The 18,519-nt window shown below is 53.0% G+C and overlaps 2 protein-coding genes across 5 annotated transcripts in view; one reads left to right on the plus strand and one right to left on the minus strand.

Moving 5' to 3' along the window:
- Positions 1-3,841, plus strand: part of ZFAND3 (zinc finger AN1-type containing 3) — a 328,789-nt gene extending 324,948 nt beyond the window's left edge. The window contains exon 6 of the mRNA XM_082637822.1: positions 2,095-3,841. Coding sequence (XP_082493948.1) covers positions 2,095-2,249 — 155 coding nt within the window. The 3' untranslated portion in view covers positions 2,250-3,841. The remainder of the gene's footprint in view (positions 1-2,094) is intronic.
- Positions 3,842-4,054: 213 nt separating this feature from the next.
- Positions 4,055-18,519, minus strand: part of BTBD9 (BTB domain containing 9) — a 420,550-nt gene continuing 406,085 nt past the window's right edge. For 3 of the 4 annotated variants that reach the window (XM_082637820.1, XM_082637818.1, XM_082637819.1), the window contains exon 11: positions 7,144-11,408. In XM_082637820.1, the coding sequence (XP_082493946.1) occupies positions 11,211-11,408 (198 nt within the window). In that variant the 3' untranslated portion in view covers positions 7,144-11,210. Of the gene's footprint in view, positions 4,702-7,143; positions 11,409-18,519 lie in introns of those variants that run through there. The other variant, XR_014295455.1, reaches the window with a different exon arrangement.

Genomic DNA, 18,519 nt, shown 5'->3' on the forward strand with positions numbered 1-18,519 from the left:
AGGGGTAATCCATTTCCTGCTACTTTTATTCAGCCAGCACCATTCATCAGGGGAGGAGAGCCCTTGGGACCCTCTTCTGCATCATCCCAATATCTTGAAGGAAGGGAAGCAGGGATCTTCCCACCCCTAATTACAGATGCTGAAGGTATAGAAATATGTCAGGACTCGGCGACAGAAATGCCTCCACACACTTCCTGCTGCCACACAGCTGGTACCCCTACCCCAAACCCCGACCCAACAGCAGGTTCTCCCCGACCAGGTGGGCTTTGCTCCAAAAAGATGATTGTGCTTGTTAGATGCAGGATGCATATTGAGGCCATCCAGCTTCTGCTGTGAAATCCTTTAGGAGAAAGACAACTGGTATCCAATATCTTCAAGTAATGAACTTATCAGTAAATATAACACACTAGCTCATTAACCTTAACTTTGCTTTTGAGCCAAGTGGGAGCTCAGCTTCTCAGGAGACAAAAATTTCATCTCTGTTCCTTTCCTTAAACCTAGTCCTAATTGAGAGTCAAATATATTGCCCTGCTCTCCCTGCGAAGCAGTTAATAACGTGTTTTTTTTTTTTTTCTGTACAATGGATGGTCCATGCTCGGCCTGGTCGCTCAGGCTGCCCTGGGCCCCTGTCTGTACTCAGCATGAGCTGAAGGCATCAGAGCAGGGCTGTGAGTGTCAGCTGAGGAATATTCTCTGTAAAGTTGATCTTAAAAGTTAAGGCTTTTGAAAATGTTGTCCATCATGGCCAGTCTCTGCTTCAACTTCTGATATCCTTCTAAAATCACTGCCTCCACCCCTCTTCTCTGAAAAGAATTGAGGACGGGGAGAGGGACGAATTACAGTTTGCAAGTGGTGGTTGTCCATTCACTCTGGCTGCTGGGGTCTGGGCTTAAAAGAGAGAAATCTCTGAGAAGGGATGACATTTGCTTGGAGAATAAGTGAGGAGAGCACTGGCCGGGGGGCGCTGCTCTGGGGTGCCTGCCCCAAGTGCGCAGGGAGAGGTGGTTTAGGAAGGGATTCCAGCTCACTGCAGGTCAGTCCTGTGGACCTGGTCTAGGCCTGTGGGACCTGGAGGTATGACCAGATGTAACTGTTGGGATGAGGTGATGGGGAGGAGCCAGCCCAGATCTCACGCCCCCTCCCCTGAAAGAAAGGGCCAGGCAGACCCAGGGAACATCGGGTGACTGTCGCTGGCACACGTCCACACCCCCCATCAGCACTCCTAGAATTTGACCAGAAGGGGAGAATGGGCCACATCCTGACACAGCTCTGTGTTCCCTTTGTCCTCTGAGCCTCTCTGCTGACACCCTGAGGGCCTCCTCTCATTGTTTCCTACCAGAGGGGTTTCATCTGTGCCTCTACCTGCTCTGCCGGCCTCTCCACAGCTCTTTGTTCTCCAGCGTCGTGCTCCCAGGAGGCCCGAGTGTGTGGGCCTCACCTCCTGCCCACCAGGTGGGGTTGGAAGCATCAGGCTTCATTAAGATGCCAGTCGGATCTCGACATTTCTGTTCTTTCCTCTCTTTAAATGTAATACCTTGTCCAGTGCTTGAAGTAACCCATTTTCCTCTGAGAGCCCCCATTCATGTGTGAGCTTTGGTTTGATCACACCCACTGTCCCCATAATCATTTCTGCCGCGCCCCCCCTCCCCCACCCCGGTCTCCTAGAAGCAATGCATGTCTTGTGGTAGATACTGAGGTTTGTCCAGGCCGGGGAAGCGCTGAGCTGCCAGCTCTCTGGGCTCTCCTGCCTGCGTGGGGCTGGGAGGGAAGGGGCTCAAGAGCCCACTCATTTCTGAGGCAGGTGCTGCAGAGTCACCTTGGGGTTCCACCCTCAGGGTCCAGGCAGGAACAGCATTGAAGGCAGATGTGCCCCTTGGACGTTCTGAGGACGTCGTTGGACTTGCGTGAGAGTGCTGGCTGTCTTGTCAGAGGGGGGATGTTGTAATAGGCTCTTCAGCAGCCGGAGCCCCTGCTGCAACCATCGTCCACTCACTGGACAGCCCTCCCGCTCTCTGGACCTGTGGGAGAGCTGGGCTCTGTGCACGTGGAGGCCACCCTAACGGTCTGTCTTCTCTGCTTCCCCCACTGCTGCAGGTTACGTGTTCTGTATGTTGCATCGCCTCCCCGAGCAGCATGACTGTACGTTTGACCACATGGGCCGTGGCCGAGAGGAAGCCATCATGAAAATGGTGAAACTGGACCGGAAAGTGGGGCGCTCTTGCCAGCGCATTGGGGAGGGGTGCTCCTGAAGGCCGGCTTGGCCGCTACGTGACGCTGTTCTTAGTTCACTAATGTTAGCCTTATTTAGGACAAAGTCAGCCAGACACCTTGTACTGGGCACACGTCAGACTACAGCCAGTCCGTTTCCTTTCCTTAGCCAGCCATCCTGGTACTGTAGTTTAGGGGTTGATGGTGGTTGAAACTGATTTCTGGCTGGTTATTAAGGTGCCTGCTAGCCATTGTATAAAATTAAAACATGAAGAATATTTTTTTTTGAGCATGGCTAGTGGATTTAAAACAACACATACCTGTCACTGCTGGAGTCAAACTTACAAAAAGCCTTAAGTGGAAAGTGTTCCAGACGGAGACTCTGAGTCAATAGAGGAGGAGAAGCTGGTGTTCAAGTCCCCACGACGCACGTGGCTTTGCCGGAAGCTCTGGTTAGTGTTCGGCCTTCACCTCTTCACTATCCTTAGTCCCAGTAGCCAGGATACCTGATGGCCACGCGTGCCTGGGCCACGGGAGGCTGTTGAGATTGGCCCCGTGGCTGGGCTGGGTGGTGGCCTCGCTCTCCCACTGAGCAGGAAATGGGGGTGGGGACAGGTTAAGATAATTTACCTGACTTGCTATGAAAAAACTCTCTCATCACACGAGAAGAGAAACAGTAACCTCACTTTGAAAATCAACTCCACTCAAGACTAGTCCACGAATGAGAACCACCTTTTCTACACAGGACCCTTGGTCATGAGAAGCAACCGCGGGCGCGCCCTGACCCACTGGCTCTGGTTTGCCGTTTGCCGAGTGCAGGGATCTGGCAGGTTGATCAAATAAGGCTAATTGCAGCACCGCAACTGTGGCCTACAAACTGGCCTCTGCAGCTAGATTTCTATATTGGAAGTTTTTTAAAAAGATGTTTCATAGCCAGCAGGAATCAATAGAAGAGCTGGGAGCTGCCTGCAGCTCCGTCCCTTCCAGCAGGAGCCTACTCGGCCCCTCCAAGGCCAAGCGGACGACGCCTTGGCCTCGCCTCTCATGTCTGTGCAGCCCCATAGTCCAAGGGCAACCAGTCCACTTCTACCACATAGCAAGTTTAGTAGTGGGGGGGCAGCATATGTCACAGGGACAGAGGTTGATCTGTCTAAAACAGTGGTTCGTGGCCGTGGCCCAGCTTGAGAGAGACACTCGCTAAGGCAGGTGGGGGGAGGGCCTATTTCTCAGTGTGTTTCTCTTCAGAGAGGAGTTGAGTGGAGGCAGGAGCTCAGGACCAGTGGGGATGGGTGGAGATGGGCCTGTTTGCCAGTGTTAGGAAATCATCACCGATCAGGTGTGGGGGGTGGGTAGACAGGAGGAAGATGCCCTTGAAAGCCTGAGCGGGGGTGAATGGCCCCAGAGCCCTATCTGATCCAGGCCGGTGAGGGTCGGAGGCTCCTGCAGAGGCAGTTTGGATCTGCCCGCACACAGGCTACTGGAATAGTTTAACCCAGCAACTTACCCTTTTATACCACAGCAAGTGTTTGCTCAACTCTGTCTGCAAATTAACAGTTAATACCTGCAACTACAAATGTTTTTGGTCCGAAATACTGAAATAGGAAATCATGCTCTTCCCCGCCTCCTCTTCCACCCCACCCCCACCAGAGTGGAATCCGCTGCAAAATCTCCAGCCTTAATTCTTGCTTCAGGACCCAGACCGGCGTCTTGCTCTAGGGCAGCCCAGGGCAGAGGGGCCAGGTCTGCCCACGTTTACCACTGTTACCAAGCCACGGCCCTCTGGCCAGTACCTGGCCATCCTCAGTGATGCGGCCCACCTCGGCCCCCCACCAAGCTCTGATCGTGAAGAGGCCACAGGCGCCCTTCCGGCCCTCCTCAGGCCCCACCGGCTGCTGCTTCCTGGCGGCAGCGATGGGAAGCAGGCTCTCTGGGGAGCCCGGCCGCACACAGGGCTCGCAGCCCATGGTCACTTCCTAATGGTAGAGCTGGGGGTGGGGTGGGAGGGCTTGTTCCCTGGCAGTATCTGTTCTGTGAAGTTTGTTAAATGTAAGGAAAGCTTAAATTCTTGTATCTTTAAAAGAGAAAATCTTATTTAACCCTTTTGTGTTCTAGATTTACTTACACACATAGCCTAGAGCTCAGTTTTAGTTTTAACATTGTGAAAATATTAAAAGAATCTTGTAACTTTATTCTTTTTTTCTCCTGCTGAAAAAAAAATTAAACCAATCGTATGAAAGTTTGGATTTCTCTGTTCTGCCGGTTCTCCTAAGTGCCTCCTGGATGACCAGGAAAATAATAAAAGGTCTCCCCAGCCAGAGGTTGGATGAGATGGAGGGCTCTTGTGTGCACTGTCTGGGGCTCACTTGTCTGGTGAGTGTCCAGGCTCCACAGTTGCTCCTCTGGTTTCTCTTGTGTGGTTCCGCCTCGGGAGACCCTGGGGTAGAGGTGTGTCTGCTGGGCCCAGCCTTCTCTGGCAGCAGGGAGGTTACGTACCTGGGGGAGATGGGAAGGATGAGCACCAGCCCAGAGGGCCCCCAGCTGTGCGCGGGTTGGGTGTGCCTGGGTCCTGGCATAGCCAAGACCTGACTTAACCAAGGATAGGCCCGGAGGAGAAAGATTCCCGGAAGGGACGATCAGAATGATGTAAATGCTGTGTAGAGGATCACCTAATACGCCTTAAGATAGACTAGGCTATCTCAGGATGGAGAGGTTGTGACTGGGGTCTGCAGTACCCAGAGCCTGGAAAGGCGTTCTGAGAAGAAGGTGCTGTAGAGCTGTGGTCACAGCGTGGGCCCACATTCCTCTTTCTTACCGTCCTAGAGCAAGTCAGCCACACCTCACCATCCACACGTGTACAGGGCGTGATACTCAGGCCCCACAGAGGGCTAGCTGAGATCACAGGAGACGGACGGGCTTGTCTGGGTGCTGTCTGTCTGCCTCCTGCCCAGAGGCAGAGAAAGCATGGAGCCGTGGGGGAGGGACCACGACGCACAGGAGTCTTCGCATGATTTCTGAAGGGAAGCCACATTGCAGTCTCACAGCTGTCAACTCGGTTGTTGTGAACATAATTTGTATGTTTGCTCACCTAGGCTGCTATGCAACATGAAGCTGCATCCTGCCCACAAATGAACACGTATTCCAAACAGCAACAGTGCCCTTTGGGCTTCTGGACACAGTCCTCCTTTACAGATGGCTCAGAAGAGCTGTTCCCCAGCCCCAGCCCAGCATGGCCCCTACCCTCCCACATCAAAGGGGCCCTCGCCAACCTTTACAGACCCAGAAACCAAAGATAGAGGACGTCTGCGTTCTTGGGTGAATTCAGGTTATACACGTCTGGCAAGAGTAGCTCATGGGCCAAGCCCCACGGCCACCCTGAGGTGCTCCTGCCACCCCTCCCTCCCCACACCGCAGTCCCGAGGCTGAGTCCGGTCCTCACCCTCCTCTGGCTTTTCTAGGTGTGAGGGTACGGGTGGGGCAGCCTCGGAACCTCAGTGCTGGGAGAGCCTGACGAGAGAGAGCCTGGCTGTTCCTCAGAGCTGGTGCTGCCTCTCAGGTCCCTTCTGGAAGGGAGCTCTGAGAACTGGAGCTGCCCTCTGCGGAAGGCCGGGAGAAGCTGGGCCCCAAGGCCTGGGGAGCTCTGAGCTGGCCTGGGCTGGTCAGTGGCTCTGTGCTCCCTGCCATCCCTGCCCACAGGCTTCTGGATCTCACTGTCAGCACCCAGGGCCACTGATGGGGACCCACTGCCTGGGGCAGGTCTGGGAGGGAAAACCCCTGTGGCAGCTGGGAGTAAACCAGGAACACGGCGCTAGAAGCAGCCATCGGGGAGGACAGTGCCCCCTACATGCAGGGTGGAAAGCAGAGGCCGAGGGGCACGGTGACCTTGGACAGCCTGGTCCTCTGTGCCCCACTGCTGCTCAAGTACCCTCCCTGTCCTGAGCCACAAGCCCTCGGAGGAGGCTATCTGGCAGCAGATGGGCAGGCCGTAACAGTGTCACCAGTGTTCCCAGGGCATCCATGGGAACCCAAGCCCTGGGCCCCAGACCCCACCTTACAGGCCTCTCAGCTCCTCCTGCCGCTGGCTCTCAAAGGTGGCGGCCTCCAGCTGTCCCAGCCGCAGGGACAGCCAAGAGGAGACAAAAGCCTCCTGCTCTGGGCTTAGGGCTATAAATACTCAGGATGCACGTGGTAAATGCTCGAGACATTTATCATAAATTACAGGTGGATGATTGTGGGTCTTTAGGCCCTGAGGCCTCTGGGGGAATATTTGAGTTCTTTGGGTGGGGGGGAAGCAGAAGCTAACTTGGTGGGTTTGGAGGGCCCCTTTCAGAGTCTGCCTTCTGGCTGGGAGAGGACAGGGTGTAGGGAAGGACGGCCGGGGGCCAGGGGCTCTGCTGCCCGTCTGGATAGTCAGTCACAGAGGAAGCAAAGGACCAGGCCCAGGTCAAGAGTGACTCAGCCAGATGAAAGGGAGGGCACCCTCACCCCTCTGCTAGGTTATTCCATGAGCATTATTACTTTAGTAATTTTTAAAAAATAGAACAGTGATTTTCAAAAGTGTGCGCCTGTCCTCACCTCTACAGTGGAGGCAGGTCCTGGTCCGTGTCAGTCCAGCAGAAAGTCCTGCCTGAAGGCACGTGGGGTGTTTGGTGGGGGACATGCAGCTCCCTGCGCCTGCTGAGGTGCGACGGCTCCTGCAGCCAGTCTGATGGAAACCAGCAGAACCCCCAGGTCCTCTCCCCACACCTCAACACGGGTGGGGATGGGGTGTATCGGAAGCTGGTTTACTCTCCGACCAAACCCTCCCACCACTGTTTCCACTCATTTTCTGCAAAACACCAGGGCCTCAGGATACTGTCCAGTAACCAGGTATGACCAGGTCAGCTTCCAGGAGGAGAAACGGGCGCACATCCCTCCCCCTCTTCCAAAAACTCCTGCGCAAACACCAGGCCCCAGGACGACTTCTCATTTAATATTAGAATCACGAAAACCATGGTGGCACAGAACCACGAACTGCATTTTAAATTCCTAGGGCTACTAATGAGCACTGAACTCCCGCTGGAGCTGTTGTTGGGACAAACATGCAGAATGGATGGCTGCAGCCTCGAAAGGAAGTGGAGCGTGGCCTGCACCACGGCAGCCACAGCTGCTGCCTGTCCAGCCGCCACCCCGAACGCCTCAGCTGCACCCAGAGGAGCTGGCGGCCCGTGTGGAATGCAGGAGTGACACGATAGCACCAGAAAACAAAACAAAAACTCACTAATGAGGAAAAACCAGAAGGAGATACATTTAAGTTTCTTTTCCTCCTCTGACACCTTTCTTCTCTGTCCAAAGGGAGGTTCTTAATTGAAGCCCACAATGGGGAATGCTCCCTTTCTTTATTATCAGATGGCCTCAGCACACAGGATGCTCTGCTTTTTATCACAGATTAGACCTGTTTTCCCCGTGGCTCTAGAAAGGATAAGTGATTACAATTCTGTTATCTTCTGAATTAAAAAAAAGGTGAAGTTGACAGGGTCGGCACTGTCTGCACAGCGGTTTGACAACTGGGGCGACAGCATAACTACTGAGCAATGTTTGCACAATTCAAAAGCTACTTTTTTCTTGGCCAAGGAATTAGTCTAACAAACACATCCCACTCTTGCTGAAAGTAATTTTCTTTTCCCAACTCTTCTAGGAATAAAACACTTTTAATGTATTTGTCAGGAATCAACACTTCATTTACTAAGATTAAAGAAGTGATAAAGAGCAATTGAGAAGAGTCCCACATCCCTCATGGGCTCATGGTTCTAACTACAATCAGAAGAAAACCGGAAAAAGCACTGAGAATATGGGAAAACGTGTTTGCGTGTGTGATACTGTTACACCTGTTTCAAGTTCAGAGTGCTTTGCAGCAGCCCCCGCCTTTAAGCCCACCTTGACTGGGGCGCCACGAGGCACACATCCCGCCCTGCCCGCCGTGCTCAGCACCAGCCCTCCAAGGAGCTACCAGAAGGTGACGTTGAAGGCTTACGCCAAAAGCCCCAACAAAGTGTGCATTTTACTCCCCCACAAAGCATGACATAAAATGAAGGGCAGGAGGTTCTGCACGTTCAATCTCTAGACCTGGGTAGTGGTTACAAAGGTGCTGTTTCACAATAAAGGGCCAGAGGCCATAAGCACCCCTCTGTCCACCTCACCAGACCTCCTCAAAGCAGTCGCCGTGGGGCTGCATCCTTACGGGGTTGGAGGGGAGCCATGGGCCCTCATCTGCCGCTGCACCCCTCACAGCTTGGCCCAGCCTGCTGCCTGGTGTCCCACAGCTCCCAGGAAATCAGCCTCCACTCTGTGCTGGGCTGAGGGCTCCGCGGGCATCTGGGGCTCCTTGGAGCTGGGTCTCATCAGCACTCCCGTTTAGCTCTATTGGTCTCTCCCCAAGTTTTGGGGCCATCTTGGTCCAGCTGGCTCATGGTGGGTAAGTCCCCTGCGGGACCAGCCAGGGCTCTGGAGAATGCCAGGCACTTGGGGACTTTTTCTTGGCTGCCCACTCATCCCTCATTCCCTGGCAACGCGTCTGGTGTGTCGCACCTTGACTGGGGTGTCCAGGCCCCTCCAGCCAGGCATACAGAAAGAGCCCCCATTCCCCCAAACCACAAGGCTCAACAAGGAAGGCAGAGCCCCTGCCTGGTAACAGGAGGCCAACCAGAGCAGACTTTGCTGAGCTCCATCAGTGTCTGCTGGGGTCCAGAGCAGGCTTGCATCCAAGCAAGGCCTCTAGACCATCAGGGGGCCTCAGGGGAGGCAGCTGCGGGGCTAGGGGACGGCGATACCGCGGCACAGAGCTGGCCTCAGTCCTCCCCGTCCTCAGCACTGCCTCTCAGTCCCCTTCCTTCCCTTTGTCTGATAACAAGGGGCATCTGAAGTGCTGGAGGAACAGGAGAGAGACAAGCTTTATTCTCTCCAGACAGACCTCAGGGCAGAGATCTGGACGGAACTAACACCAAAGAGAATTCACAGAGGAAAGGAAGCAGAGGGTGAGCCACTGGCCATGCAGGGCACAGTTCATGCCTCTTCAGGTGTGAAGCTGAGTGACCAGGAAGCATTTAGTAACCTGTGCCTGGATGGAGAAGGGTGCTGAAAGGCTCCAGACCCTCCCCCAGCCCACCCTGCACTTCCCCGGGTCAGCAGTGCTGGCCTCCAAGCCGGGATTCCTCTCTGGACAGGTGACTTCAGAGTTTGAAAAGAAGCCCTTGAATAGATGACACTTGCAAAAACATTTGAACCCTGCCCTCTTCTGACTTCCCTGCTCCTCCTGCCTCCCCCGTGGGCAGTGAATGCACCGCTGGAGGAAGTGCTGAGCTGTCAGGAATCCTCAGCTCTAACTGGAGAAGGGGCTGGATGCTGAGGGAGGCGGCGCCAGCCACGGAGCGCGGCCAGCCGCCCGCGGCGAGCAAGCGAGCGGCACCGCCATTTGTTACCGGAGCCCCTCCCATTGTGAAAAGCTGTGTCCCCCTCAGAGGGTTCCACTCACCCCACGCAGGGGGACGCAGACAGAGATCAGAGTCGAGGGCACCGAGCGAGACTAGCAGAAAGACAACCTTCCCGTTTAATCATGCAGCTTGAAGCTACCCTACTATTCCAATACTGATAAATCACAACTACATCACACTAGGAGGAAACAGCTGACCCACTGGCTCTTTGTACACCCATGACCAATGTGTCTTTAAGACAGAAAGGACCCCCCGTCGGCCCCAACCCTCCTCCAAGCAGGACGCACAGAGGACCTGACCATGACAGCCAGCCAACGGAAGAATCGGGGGATGAGCAAAAACCGGACACAATCTGATCAAGTTACACAGGGCAGTTAGCACTGGGATGGAAATTACTCAGACACACAGAGCCAGATCAAGCGACAACTGTCAGATGAGATCGTTTCAATGAGGATTAAAAGGAAAGCTTCTTAGAGCTGTTTTTTTTTTTTTTTCCAATCCCTGGCTGAGTATTATGGTCTGGGGGAAAAACAGCAACCACCGATCACCACCACGCGGGGAAGGCCCACTTTTGCATTCCCGACACCGACGGGCAGGACGGCTGCCTCCACACGGCTCACTAACCTGTGGCAAATGGAGGACAGGTCCAGCCCAACTGGAAGTTGGTATACACTCATACGTACTTCTGAACATTAAATTAGCTGGTGGCATAATCACTGTTTCCTTGTCAGCCTCCCAAGCTTAAAGGCTGGATACGTTTCAGGAATGACAGGTTAATAACTTGGCAGTTTGAGTGATTATTAACTCCAGTGTCCACAGATTAATTTGCTCCTTGTGTATTTTGTTGATCTTCCTCCAAGGATTTTCCTTGTCAGACCAGGTGCCATGATGAGCTGCATCTGTGCCTCATTTAGGAGATGCGCAGGATATTCCTCAGCTCTACCCCACGCTCAACCGTTCAAAACTAAGGAAGGAAAATTACAGCGTCAAAAGGGATTAAACAAGTGATTTGCTGTTTGAACCTTTCCTAAAGATCTGGAAAACCTATGGTTCAGCAAATGGAGGATAACTAAAAGAAATAAAAAATTATGTAGTTGCCAGGGCAATGTGTTCCATAAAAGTAAATGCTCTAAGGAAACCCATTTCCTACAGGGTGCCTCCAGGTAAGGAAGGCCTAATACATTCTCTTCCATTCCTGTGTTCATGTGCCATCTTTGTATTCCGACTCAGGCCTATTACTTCCTTCTGTGGTCTTTGCGGGGTTAGATTAGAGAGGTAGGGTGTTAACGGACTTGATGAAGATTGAAGACCCACTTTTTCCCCCTGGAGACCAGCCTGATTTGAACAAACTGAGGAGAACAAAGCAGCCCCTTTGTGTCCTTGGGAGGAAACCTGTCCTGTGTGTTTCTGCAGCCAGGTCTGTTCCTCGTGGGGTGGGGGTGGCGGGGGGACGCATCCACAGGGATCCCTGCTTGGGGAGGACACGGCTCCTGTGCCACCTGGGCCCAGCCGAGTCACTCCACACGTGCACCTCCCTTATTGGTGCTGCCGGTTGGCTGAGTATGGGTTGGAGCCTGGGCTGGAGTGCAGTGAGTTGCCGCTGGGGGCCTGCAAGGCGTGGGGGTCGGGCTGCTGACTGGCTGGGCTAGTGTCCCCTGTCCCCGATTCCTCGCTGTTTTCCTCCTTCTGGTTGCTCTGCTGCTCGGGACACTCAAAGTGGACGCAGTGGAACACCTGGTGAGAGAAAGGAGAGACCCGGTGAGTGATGGGTCAGTGTCGGACCCCAGAGCTGCCATGAGTCGGGACACTGTCCCCACAGGAGTGATGGCAGGTCCTTCCGCTCCCCCCCACCACTGGCATGGACAGGCAGCAACTAGAGGGTGGTAAGCGCTTTTTAGTCAGTCAGGATAAAAGTAAGTGGACCGATGAGTCTAAGAGTTGCAGGCAGCACAGCATGGATTCCTATACAATGTTCCCACTGGATTTCTCCATTTTGTCTCATGAGCTTTTCTTTCTTTTTTAATTAATTCTTACATCTGGCAGTTGGGTTAAAAGTCAGTGGGGTTGATGGTGGCAATGGCTGCATGGTTCTGTCAATATACTAAAAAGCACTATGCTTTAAATGGGTGAGTTGTATGACATGTGAATTATACTACAATAAAGTTATTTTCTAAAAAAAAGCCTACAGGGCATTACCCCAGGGGAGGACCCAGGCTTATCTCCAAGCATCCTAAGAGCCGTTGCTCACCTCCTCCTGTGCCCTCCGGAATGGAACAAGTTCTTGGTGCGTAATCATCCTCTGGGCAGCAGTGCTGGGGAGGGAACTTCAACCTGAGGTGACCTGGGCCAGCCAGGAACAAACACCCTCACATGGAGGAATGGCCCCCCGCAGGAGCCAGGAAAAGCCTGCCTTCCACCGTGACTCACTCAGGAAGCACCACTGAGCAGACAGGGCACCACTCGGCAAACAAGGGTGAGCCTCGGCCCTGACCTTGAGAACACACAGCACGGCTGGGGGTTGGGGGTGAGCCTGACATGCCCGGAGCAGGAGGTAACTGCTGGTGTGTGAGCCGGGGGCACAGGGGCAGCCAGAGGAAGCTCATGTCAGAGGAGGGTCTTTAGGGATGCCCTCCCCCCCACAGAAATTCCTCTCTCCACTAACAGCCAAGTCCTCCTGGGGTCCCTGCTCTGTGGTGCCTGTCCTGAGCTCTTTGCACAGGAGAATCACATCCTCTCCTGGGGGCGTCTTCAGTATGAAGCACACAGATCGACTTTCCAAGGAGCATGCTGGCAGTTTTAAGGGAATCAATTTCCAGATCCTCAAATTCAGTATTTTCTAAAACTGCCTGAGAACATGACTGAATTCACAACACCCTTCCCCACCTCACAGAAGGAAAGCACAGCCCTCGCCTGCCCGTGCTACAGTACGCACTGGGGCACACCGACCTCCCTCACATGGATGCCAAGCCCTGGATGGGGAGCACCCTCCCATGAGTCATGGGCCCTGATGCCTTCCAGGTCCCCATGAGAGTGAAATTTGGCCTGAGTGAGATGTTCTGAATTCAGAACCGAACTGTATATGTGACTCATGTAATTCTTCTAAACGTAACTGCAATTTCCCCAGAATTATAAAAACATTTTCAAAATACACTGGCTAAATCCCATGAATAATTCCACCATTACTTTCAGATTTGGTGTGCCTTATTCAACGAGTTGGTTAAAATCTATTTTACCAAATCATGTCATCAAATATGTATTCCTAATAATTAATCCTTATCTTCCGTCTTTTAAAATATTTTTTTCTATCTCATATTAACAAAAATAATTGTATTTAAACTTATGAAGAAATTTTTACTTCTCAACCTTAAAATGTTCAAAAAATTACACTTTTTTTCCCAGAGCTCTTTTAGGGGATATGCAAACAAAATGTTTGAAGGCCATTGCTCATTGTGCTTAGAAGACTCTAAGCCCTCAATAGAGTCCTTTTAAAAGTTAATAGGCAGGAATTCCCTGGCAGTCCAGTGGTTAGGACTCTGCGCTTTCACTGCCAAGGGTGTGGGTTCGATCCCTGGTTGGGGAACTAAGATCCTGCAAGCCGTGCGGTGCAGCCAACAAGAAAAAAGAAAAGTTAATAGGCAGACTTGCAGCCACGTGGATAGATCTAGAGATTATCATACTAAGCGAAGTAAGTCAGAAAGATAATTACCATATGATATCACTTATATGTGGAATCTAAAATACGATACAAATCAACATATCTATGAAACAAAAACAGGCTCACAGACATAGAGAACAGACTTGTGGTTGCCAAGGTGAGGGGGGTGTATGGCGGATGGAAGCATTGGGAGTCTGGGATGAGCAGATGCAAACTATTACGTATAGGATGGATAACAACAAGGCCCTACTGTATAGCACAGGGAACTGTATTTAATATCCTGTGACAAACCATAATGGAAAAGAATATGAAAAAGAATATATATATGACTGAGTCATTTTGCTGAACAGAATAAACACACATTGTAAATCAACTATACTTCAATAAAATTAAAAGAAAAGTTAATAGACAGGACCTGGAGGGAAGGCGAGGACATTTTAGGGTTAGAAGTGTTCCAGGCAAGGGGAATAATATGGGTGAAGACTTTGGGAGGAAAGAGCCAAGTGATGTCTGAGAAGATCCAAGTGGCAAACCGTGAGGAGAGGGGAAAGTCGGCAGCAGGGCCATTGAGAGCTTTGGAGCAGAAACATTCTGTGATCTGCTGGAATAGGATTTAGGGGTGAGTGCCAGTTCCTGAGGGGCCTGATGGCACAAGACAGTCTTAGAGACACTGCTGTGGTAAGCCAGTAACATGACAGGAGCTGAGGCTGAGGGAGCCGGAGGCCACCAGTGGCTGGGGGACCAGGAGGCAGAACCAGCACCCTGGACAAATACCTGGTAGGGCCCCGGCTCTCCTACTGGTGCTACCGTATCCCAAGGGTTTTCTCCCTTTGGCCTCCAGACTTCTAAACCAGCCCTAGATAAGTAAGATGATGCAAGTTGTTGTAAAGCTGTCATCGAACTTAGGCGCAAATGCTGAGGCTAAACTGTAAGCATGTAACTGGCGTGTAGTGATGTGCTTGGAAAGGACTGGTGGGTGCCTGGGCCTGCGTGGACAGCTGTGAGAGGCAAGCCATGTGGCACAGGGCCAGGGCCAGGCTCTGAGCCCTGGCCACCCACTGCTCCCAGGAGAGCTCAACCCTCACTCTCCTTGGGTCAGGCCCACCCGTTCCTTCCAAGTGGCCTGCTAGCTCAGAGGACCTACTGAACTTGGATCTTCCCATGTTTCCTGAGTCCTGGATAAGGGCCTGTCTTTAGAGGATAAGGCACTGGTACCCCGGGAGAGGGCAGGATGCAGCCAGGCCTGGACACCTGCCACTCTCCCTGAGAAAGGACCAGGCGGAGGAGACCGCAGGGGGCTCAGGAAGTGCAGAGAGCCAGGGGGACGCGGCTGCCCCTGCTTCCTCCTGGGAACTCTACAGCCTCCACAGCTCGAGCACACACACCGTGCACACCCACACCACGCACACAGGCACACGTGCACTATGCACGCATACACATGCACCCTTCTTCCGCAGAATCAGGTTCACGGAGAAGACAAATGTAATATCAACTGTGAAATTATACTTAAAATATAAATTCCATGCTTACCTTCCTGCGTCACTATTTCTTCCATATTCCCACTTCAATTCATTTATCTACCACTGTTTCAAATTTCACCTTTCAAACTAATATGAAGCCCGAGACCACGCATCCTCTTTGTATGGGCAGAGTGTATTTTCTCTTAGAGTGAGCCGACTTCTCTCCTTAAAGCTCAGGCTGGTGCTGCTTCCTGTGGACCCGAGGCAGCCCCCAGTCTCTCCTTCCTTTTCTTTTCTTTCCTTTCTCCCTCCCTTTTATAACAAATCTTACCCCTTGGGCCCACCTGCAGGTGCTTACCTGTCAACAGCCATAGGGGAGGGCCTTTTCTGGGGATTTAAAACCTGTTTGGGCTGTCAGCTCTCACCTGGGCTACTCAGGGTAAATTTGAAAATCCTCTTCTAAGTAGCAGCTATTAATACCTCTTCTCCATCAGCTCCACATTCTTTTGAGCTTCTGAAGTGACAGGACCACCTTCTGGTGGGTTATTGACAGTCTCTTGCTTTAGGAGCATCTGTCTTTCCAAGCACGGGGTGGGGCCATGGAGACAACCCCCCAGAACACATCTTGGCTTCCGCACACCCCCCGCCGCACTCTCAGTGGATCCTCTCCCTAGACCTCCTTGTAAACGAACAAACATCCTTCCCTTTCTCAACACCACCCAGCGTCATCTTTTGTCCCCGGCGCCTGCGTCTCCACCTGTTCTGAACAATGCACTTTACGGCACCGTCCCCGTTCTGACCTGACCTCCTTACCCTGCCCCGTCACGCCCGCAGTCGGCTATGTCACCCCACTCTCGTGCTCCCTGTCAGCATCTCTGTGGCTGCTCCTCGGAGCCCTAGGCTGATGCTAACCCTTCAACTGGTTTAACACTGTCCTGCTGCGTATTGCCTTTCCCAGTGAATGGGTTTTCTCTCCTTGTGCTCTCACGAACCTCCCTTCAGGTCTCTTAATTTCTAGGCCAGGCTGTGAGGCTCCAGGGCCCAAGGCCCAGCCCCACCTCCTGCCTGTGTCCTGACCTGTCAGTTCCCATCTGACTCAAGGACCGAGGCGTGGCCGTCCTTTCTCTCACTCAGGGCCTTGCACAAGAATAACAAATCAATAAAAACCCTGGATTGAAACATAAAGTTAGGGCTTCCCTCGTGGCGCAGTGGTTGAGAGTCCGCCTGCCGATGCAGGGGACACGGGTTCGTGCCCCGGTCTGGGAAGATCCCACATGCCGCGGAGCAGCTGGGCCCGTGAGCCATGGCCACTGAGCCTGCGCGTCCGGAGCCTGTGCTCCGCAACGGGAGAGGCCACAACAGTGAGAGGCCCGCGTACCGCAAAAAAAAAAAAAAAAAAGAAAAAAGAAAAAGAAACTTAAAAAAGATCTCAGTGCAGCCAGCCGCTATCTAACGTCTGGCTGTCACCTAAGGAAGGGTCCCCATGGGTGACGCAGTCCTGAGAGGCAGGGTGGGTTTCTGCTCCATGCTGTACCCATAAAAAGCCTGGAGGACGCGACTACAGCGAGCGCTCAATACTGCTGGTAGCCGGACCCCTGCTGTTGCCCCATTCCCACTGTTACTCCCATTCCTCTAACTTGGGTGACTTAACTGCATGACTGTCTCTAGCCCACTTAACCAACCTGTTTTAAAATAGCTACTCGAATGGCTATTATTCCTAACATACCTAACGGTACTGTTTTGGTGTCCTCCTGTGGATGCTCCTCCTTGGAGAAACCATAGCCATGCCTCTCCCTGACCCTGCAGAGCTCAGCGTAGGCTCTGCCCTCTAAGCTGGGGGAAACTGGGAGCCTCTGGGAGCCCCGGGAAGCCCTAGCCGCCAGCAGCCTGGCCGAGCCTCCGTGGCCAGATGTGAGGAACCAGGGCTGTGTCAGGGCTGCGCTTCAGGCTGTGACCCCGGAGTCCCAAGGGTGTCACTAAGGGACCAACTAACTTTGATGCGGGCTCCCTGAGCATCTCCAGAGCCAAGCGGGCTCTGCCAAGTCAAAGGCAACGCATAGGAAACAGTTAACTTTGTAAGTCACAAACCACGTGGTGAAGATTCCAAGTGAAAAAGGGTGTTTTACAGATGGAAAGATGGGTGTGGAGGTAGAGCGTGCAGTGGGAACAGAGCGAGCAGGCTAAGGGCGGCAAAGCTGGGAAAGGACGGGCGCCTCCATGTTCCAGGCTCAGGCTGGGGGGCAGGACATGGTGACACCACACAGTAGGCGTGGCCAGAGGAGCCAAACACAGTGAGGAGGGTTTGCAGGTCAGGAGGTCCAAGCGCATTCTTTCATTCACTAACTCATTCATTCATTCATTCATTCCAAAACACGAGGCACCTCCTGCACCCCCTCCTGTGAGGCCTGGCCCCCTCAAAGGGTGCACCAGCCAGTAAGGATAGAGACACGTGAGTGGACAGGCTCTGGCCATCACGGGAGCCATGAGGGTGCAGAGGAGGGGCCCCCAGTCGGCCAGTGGAGCGGGGGATGCCACCTAAGCCGAGTCGGGGAAGATGAGGCAGTCAAGCAGGACTGGTCAGAGGAGGGAGGCCTGGTGCAGGAGGAGGGCGACCACTGTGGACTCCCCAGCCAGCATGATGACAAAGAAACGTGGGAGTGGGGGAGGTGGGGAGCAGGGCGGCAGAGGCAAGAGGCCATGGCTCAGGGGACTGGGTGAGGGCCCGGCCTGGACCTGGGCAGGGAGCCAGGGTTGCCGGACAGAGGAGAGTCTTAAAAAATTAAGTATTTCTTGAATTAAAAATATTACAAAAAGAATACATTTGTGGTGACAAATAATACAAGTGCCTGAGGAAAGAAAGTAGATGACAACAAACCCTTAAACTTGAAATACCCTGAGATAGAACATAGCAATTTGGGATAAACAGGAAAGAATCATTTTTAAAGGATAAACAACAGAACCTGATAACAGGCTTGGTAAGACTGACACAGGAGAGGGAAGGATTCTTCACAGCCTCTAAGGATCCTCTGGGAGGCTGGAGGCTGGGGGACTATGGTGCTGCAGCGGGCACAGCAGGGGGGTCCGAGGGGGCTCCAGGCCCAGCCAAGCACCGGGGGCCTGGACTCATCCTCAGGGCCTTCCTTTCACTGCTTTTGTTTTTTAAACTTCAGTGACCTCACTGAGCATAAACACTGGCCTGAGGCTAGATCACACAGTCCCTGATGTCAGGACCTCTGCCAGATGGAACTCAGCCCACGAGTGGTGAGTGGGATTCAACCTCAGGGTGGAGCAGCTCCAGAATCTGTGCTCTCTCCATATCAGGATGCCTCCTCACACAGACAACATAACAGCAAGTGAGAAGGAACACACAGTGTGAGAAATTAATTTCACCTGGAAGGGAAGATCAGGGAGGAAGGTGTGCATAAACTAGGCCTTGAAGACAGGGCGGGAGTGGCCTTCCAGGCAGAAGGGACAGGGAGGACTTCCAGATAAAGGCTTGGGGCCTCGCTCTCGCTTTCTGTACAACAACGTGCCAGCTCAGCTGTCTCAGTCGATAATCCAACCCACTGGCCTTGAACCTAACATGACAACAGTGCGAAGCCAACACCCAGCCAGGTCCTGGACCACTGCAGACGAGGATGAACATCATGGTGTCTGTGCCTCACCATCATCTTGTGCAAAGCTGGGGTTCTTCCCTTACGACCCTAGGCCCCTTCGGATGTGCATCCAT

The sequence above is a fragment of the Mesoplodon mirus genome (genome assembly GCF_964341445.2).
Source record: "Mesoplodon mirus genome assembly, chromosome: 12".
Lineage (NCBI taxonomy): Eukaryota > Metazoa > Chordata > Mammalia > Artiodactyla > Ziphiidae > Mesoplodon > Mesoplodon mirus.